Source organism: Chenopodium album, chromosome 26, assembly GCF_948465745.1.
Source record: "Chenopodium album chromosome 26, dcCheAlbu1.1, whole genome shotgun sequence".
Taxonomy (NCBI): domain Eukaryota; kingdom Viridiplantae; phylum Streptophyta; class Magnoliopsida; order Caryophyllales; family Amaranthaceae; genus Chenopodium; species Chenopodium album.
Genome location: NC_137859.1, coordinates 97,455 through 104,496, shown reverse-complemented (window position 1 = coordinate 104,496; position 7,042 = coordinate 97,455). Strand labels below are relative to the sequence as shown.

Below are 7,042 nucleotides of genomic sequence, written 5' to 3'. Positions count from 1 at the left end.
AACCATATAATTAATTACAACTCTTGTGTATTATTTTAAAACTAGTTGATCACAAGAATGGACTACATGCACTAGCTTGTTAAATTGTACAATCAAATCAAGCCAGTTGATTTTCCATTCAATTCCATATTTCATGTACCCCTCCAAATTAAAAGAAGGGCGATACCATACATGCACACGCATGCAATAATGTATTTTGACTTTGAACTTATATTATTGGAAGTAGTATTTATACAAGTATGGGATTTCAAAAATGAAAAATCCCAACAATTAATTAATTAATGAAATATGAGTCATCATCTCTTTTCCTCTATATATACCCTAGCAAATTAATTCAATTTTGCAACCCTAAACCATAATTATTCATCTCCTTAATTTCCTACACATATGGCTTTGTTTTACTCAACAAAGCTAGTGTGTTCCCTTCTGCTTGCTTCTCTCCTTCTTGGCTATGGTGTAATCGAGCTCCAAGCCTCCCGCCATGTACAAAATGTTGCAACTTATAATCAATCTCTTTTATCTGACGATCAACCATACCGAACTGCCTACCATTTTCAACCCCTTAAGAATTGGATGAATGGTACGTTTTACTAAAACTATATTATGCTTTGCATATATTATACGTACTTTGGTATATTATGAAGCTAATTTTGTGAAAAAACTGACTAGAACTTTTGTTAATTTGTTCTTCTCTTTGGTTACGTGATGATGAAATTAAATGTGCTAATCCATGCAATTTGGAAATGATGTAGATCCGTGTGGTTAGTTTTCTTTACCCTTCAAGAGTATATAATTATTGTTAAATTGTCCTAACTTCATCACTAGCAAGCAGTTGATAATAACAACTTATATCACATAATTATTCACATGCAAACTACGAGTACTTGATAAGAAATTAGTTAGTGCATAATAAAAACAAAAAATTTCTTGCAGGACCGATGATATACAGAGGAATTTATCACCTATTTTACCAATACAATCCAATTGGTGATGGATCACCCGATGGTCCTCGTGTATGGGGCCACTCAACATCATTGGATATGGTCAATTGGACTCCACAACCCCTAACCTTGCAACCACAAATGGTATCGAATATGAATGGGAGTTACACTGGGTCGATCACTATACTTCAAGGATATAAACCAGCCATTCTCTTTACCGGAATCACGCCTAAAAATGAACAAGTCCAAGATTTAGCCTTACCCAAAGATTTATCCGACCCATTTCTTAAAGAATGGGTTTTGGTGCCTGAAAATCCATTAATGTATCCTACCCTAGAAAATAATATAAATGCCAGTTCATTTAGGGACCCGACAACTGCTTGGATGTTGCCAGATGGAAATTGGAGAGTGGTTATTGGGAGTAAAATAGACCGTCTTGGTTTAGCTTTATTATTTAAAAGTAGGGATTTTATTAATTGGGTACAAGTCGACCACCCTTTATATTCATATGATCAAACTGGTATGTGGGAATGTCCTGATTTTTTTCCTGTTTATAGAAGTGGGTTACCAATTGGTGTTGATACTTCGGCTATTGGTCCTGTTGTTAAACATGTGCTTAAGATTAGTTTAGATGATACTAAGCATGATATATACACAATTGGTACGTATGATACTATGAAGGATGCATATGTTCCTGACGTGGGTTTTGAAAACGATTCGAGTTTAAGGTATGATTATGGTAAATATTACGCTGCCAAAACATTTTATGATAGTTCTAAGATGCAGAGGATACTGCTCAGTTGGGTTAACGAGTCATCGAGCTTGGAAGATGACATTAAAAAGGGATGGTCTGGAATTCATGTAAGATTATTGTGCTTTCTAGATAAAATATGATATTATAAAAATGGTGTTATGTTTTTATAAAAAATTCAATTATAATGCAGGCTACTCCTAGAAGAGTTTGGCTTGACACATCAAGAAAGCAATTGATTCAATGGCCAATTTCAGAAATTGAACTCTTGAGAATTAACCCTGTCATATTACCCACCCAAGTGCTTAAAGGAGGATCAACCATAGAAATTCCTGGGATCACTGCTGCACAAGTAAATATGTTACATTTGCGCATCCATAAATATTCGTGCAACTTTATTTATTCTCTTCACCTGTGATCTGTTGGAAATAAGAAAGCAAAACCCAAGGATAAAAACGTAGGAAAAATAAAACTACTTTCTCATTCAAATAAAACAGATAATAATAGCCTTTATATAGGCAGAAAACTAATACTAATAAGCCTAATATTAAGCTAACAACTTCCTAACTAGTGCCAAAAATATTAGAAACATGAATAAGTTAGTGGGCAATCATGTACCACGATTTGCTTCCACTACACTTTACAAACTTACTAGTTCTAACTACAATACTACCAAACTGCTACTATTATTTAGGATAATAACTAGCCATTAACAATTGACTAATTTAATAAATAACTATTAACATTTTGAAGCATCTTTTCTTAACATGGTCTAGTACAGGAAATGAAATTATTTTTATCGATTAAAATTAATTTTTCAAATGACAACTTATTTTAATAATCAAACAGGCTTTACAATCTATTATTATTATTGATTTTAACTTATTAGTTGTATAATAATTAAGTAATTTACTACATATTATTGTGGTAAATGTGTAATTGGACTAATGTTTATGGACATTTACAGGCAGATGTAGAGCTATTGTTTCAAATTAGAGGCGTGTCAATCGTTGAGAGGTTTGATGCAAGTTGGACCAACCCACAATTACTTTGTAGCCAAAAGGGTGCCTCAGTAAGTGGTGGGCTTGGCCCATTTGGGCTACTCACTTTGGCTTCCAAGGGCCTCGAAGAGTATACTGCTGTTTTCTTCAGGATTTTCAAAGATTATGACAGTAGTAAATTTGTTGTTCTAATGTGCAGTGACCAAAGCAGGTGATTTGTGGATTTAATTATAATTTTTTTAACAAAATTTTGTTATCCAACGTTGATTATGTAGGAGTAAACTCATGGATAAATAGTTTTTTTTTTTTTTTTTTTTTTTTTTTTTTTTTTGTAGTTAACATATACTCGTATATCTTATTATAAATTTGCAGATCTTCTTTAAATCCAACACCAGATAAAACAACATATGGAACTTTTGTGAATGTCGATCCCACTTTTGATGGGTTATATTTAAGGACTTTGGTAAGAAAGCTTTACAAATTTGCATAATAACATTACCAATTAGTCATTACGAGCTTAACAAGATTTCGTGTTTGTGTGGCAGATTGATCACTCTATTGTGGAGAGCTTTGCGAGCAAAGGGAAAAATGTGATAACGGCAAGGGTGTATCCCACATTGGCAATATATGATAAGGCGCATTTGTATGCCTTCAACTATGGCAATGGCAGCGTTGATATCACTTGGTTGACTGCTTGGTCTATGAGAAAAGCTAATATTGCTTAACTAGAACAACTTGCAAATCAAACCACTGCGCTCTTCTCGATCCTCAATATAAATTACTATCTAACTCTTATTGTGTACGTTTACCTTAAAAAACAATTGTTTATATATTAATATAGTAATATACTCATTATCATAGAATATGAGTTGTATTGAAACTTTGTAACAAATATACTTTGGTAGAATGTATAGTTTGAAAAAAAAAAAAAGAAAAGTTGGTAGCTTATGTAATCATTTTAAAAACATTTGAATTTAACTTATACTTCACATATTGCTTATTATGATAATAAGCAAGCATGTGGTTCTTATGTGCAGTAACCAAACAAGGTAAAATGTTCTACTTTTCCTGATATAAGCATTGAAATACAGTATGAAAGTAGTATATATATACTCGTAGTAGTAAATCTGTAAATGTAGTAAATATTATTGTGTTAAATTGTGACTCGAAATCTAGAAGGCTACCTTTGAACGCTTATATCTCTCAAACTACAAGCGAGTTTGAGGTGATTCAAGTTGGAGGTGATAGCTTGGTTCAAGAGCTTTCCAACGATAAGTCATATGCCCAATTCCGATAAAAAACGAGAAAGTTATGACCGTTTTACGAAAACCTGACGAAGCTGGAAATTTGCAACGAGGCTCCGAGCTATAGCTTTATGCGAGTGAGCTACAGCTCGGCCCTATGAGGACTTGCGGCAGGCATGAGCTAGTTGCCGAGCTATAGCTTTGTAGTTAGGTTATTCTAGGATAATTGATGGAATATTTCCTAAAATTATATCTTTTCTATGACGGCTATTTGAGTATACTTGGGGAACAATCTTAGGGTTTTATTAGGGTTTCCTTGTATTATTCTCTCGTTCTTTCTCCATTATAGTGAAGAAGCTCTCGAATCCCCCACCCGTGATGTAGGTCTATTTTGACAAAACCACGTAAATCCTTCTGTTGTTTGTTTATCTTGTTTATTGCTTTTCTCAATTCTTATCATTGATTTGTTCCGCATTAATCAAACACAATTACACCCTTATTTCCTAACATATTGTAATCATAAATGTTGCACTAGTAATGTCTTGAGGATCGGTGATCTTCACCGATGTTTTGTTGTTATGCAGATCTTCTCTAAATACGAATCCTGAGAAAACATTGTATGGAGCTTTTATGGATGTAGATCCAACTAGTGAAGGGCTGGCCTTAAGGGTTTTGGTAACTAATTTTCTTTGTTGCCATTTTCTGTCAACCCATAATAAAATAAGGTGTTGTTGACATTTTTCTTTGTGACAGATTGATCACTCTGTGGTTGAAAGCTATGGAGGAAAGGGAAAGGCGGTAATCACAACAAGGGTATATCCCACGATAGCAATTGACGAGAATGCCCATTTATATGTCTTCAACAACGGGACTAATAGCATTCAACTCTCTAGATTGAGTGCTTGGAGCATGAACAAGGCTCAAATTGCTTGATCAATGATGTTAATAATTTATGTGTTTGCTTTAATATAAGTTATATAGATCTAGTGTTAAGAGTTGTGTACTTAATTAGTTATCTATTTTGAATTTACTCATATACCATTTATACTTATATATTAAAAAGCGTTCCTAAAATCGTTTATGTGCCACGTCATTCCCCTCTCATAGTATTGTGCCACATCATCACTTAATGACATGTCATTACCAATTAACAAATCATTCCAACTATTATTGATTTATTAATATTAAAAAGCATTTGATGGGTTTCGAACACTATACCTTGAGGATACAATTCATGTCATCAATACAAATAAATATAACTATAAATGACACGCACCAATTAAAAAGAGAACGGGATAAGCAGTTTGAAGAAAAAAATTAAGAGGAATAAAATCAACATTTCTCAAACAATAAGTATTAAAAATTGTTTTTTCTTTACTCTTTGTTAATTAGTTAATGTTTAACATTTATGCATAACATACATAATGGATGATAATATATTTCATAAATAAACAATTTAATCAAAGTGGTAACCCGGTGCAACGCCCGGGCCACACACTAGTTTACATTAATAATAATGTTATGGTGTTACCTGTTTAACTTTTAACGTATGAAATTGATTCTCAATTCTTATTTTTGACCTAATCCCTTATCGTTGGTACTGATTGGTATATTAATGGTATGGTACGATATATAAGTGTTCATATATTTGTATTTGGTCAATAAACAATTCTTTTATTTGTTAATTTTAGAGTTTGTTCACATTTACTAAACTGAGTTGAACTGTACTAAACTGATTGGAGTTAAACTGAAGTGAATTGAACTGATTGGAGTTGAACTGAACTGAGCTGAAATGAATATTTTATGAGAGAGGGAAATTAGGAGCTGAACTGAACTGAACTGATTGGAGCTGAACTGGACTGAATTGAATTGATTGGAGCTAAACTGAAATTAAGTAAATGTGAACAAGCTCTTAATCATATACTCCCTCCATCCCTATATTTTTGTCTCATTGCCATTTTTTTTGGTCAACTTTGATCATAAATTATCGTTAATCTATAAGAGATAATGTAATCATGAGATTCGTCTCATTTTATATTTTATTAATATCACGTTTTTATAATTTTTACGTGTATGAAAATAAAGATATAAACGTTTTAAAACACATATTGGAGCCTATAAAAAGCTAAATTGAGCAAAAAAAATAGGGATATAGCTAAGGAACATAATAATAGGTGTAGTTGAGTAAAAATCAATGTAATCCCTCCGTTTTTAAAAGTTAAGGATTCGTTTGGCATCACTGTAGTTTTTTGTCTTTTAAATCATATGATATATGTTATATAATGAATCAAAAATTAGTCAAACTTATTAAGATCATGATAATTTTGAAAACTGACAACAGAAAAGTTGAAACACATTTTTCTTGTTTCCTGTTTTTGGTTTTTGTTTTCAAAAAAACTTAAAACTGAAAACAAAAAACGATGCCAAACAAACACTGATCTTTCTAATTTGTTTTAGCATATTCACTAACATACATTACATCTATCATTTATATCTTAGAAAATTCATCAAGACAAAGCATGCAAGACCTCACACGAATAAGAGTATATCTTATGTGTTGAAAATTTTTGTATGTATATATAAGATTTGTCTAATTAAAATTCCAAATGGAAAAAAAAAGGAAAGTAATAATTTTAGATTGAGAAAGTATTGCATCAGTCTGCACTGACGGAATGTTTCATCAGTCCAGCTGATTTTTAATATCCTATATTGGCTGAACGATATCCTCTATTAGCTAGATGATATCTATATCATATATTGGCTGAATGATACCCTCTATTAGCTAGATGATATTCTATATTAGCTTGGATGGTATCCTCTATTGGCTATATGATATTATAGCCAAATTATATCATATATCCAATAGAGGATATCATCCAGCCATGATATCATATAGCCAATAAAGGGTATTATAGACACATAAATGATATCATATAGCCAATAGTGGATATCATCCAGTCATGACATCATATAGCCAATAGAGGATATCATCCAACCAGTGGAAATATCATATAGCCAATAAAGGATACCATCCAGCCAGTAGAGGATATCATCCAGCCAATTTAGCTAGGATATCAAAAATCCGCATTTGTTATCTTATATGAT

At 32.2% G+C, this 7,042-nt stretch overlaps 1 protein-coding gene and 1 pseudogene across 1 annotated transcript; both read left to right on the top strand.

Annotated features, from left to right (window-relative positions):
- Positions 1-363: 363 nt before the first annotated feature.
- Positions 364-3,619, top strand: LOC145616156 (beta-fructofuranosidase, cell wall isozyme-like). The gene is made up of 7 exons (XM_081670853.1): positions 364-580; positions 753-761; positions 934-1,802; positions 1,886-2,044; positions 2,660-2,904; positions 3,066-3,156; positions 3,239-3,619. The coding sequence occupies exons 1-7, from the start codon at positions 388-390 to the stop codon at positions 3,416-3,418; spliced, it is 1,746 nt and encodes a 581-aa protein (XP_081526979.1). The 5' UTR covers positions 364-387; the 3' UTR covers positions 3,419-3,619.
- Positions 3,620-3,695: 76 nt separating this feature from the next.
- Positions 3,696-4,870, top strand: LOC145616101 (fructan 6-exohydrolase pseudogene; annotated as a pseudogene).
- Positions 4,871-7,042: the final 2,172 nt, after the last annotated feature.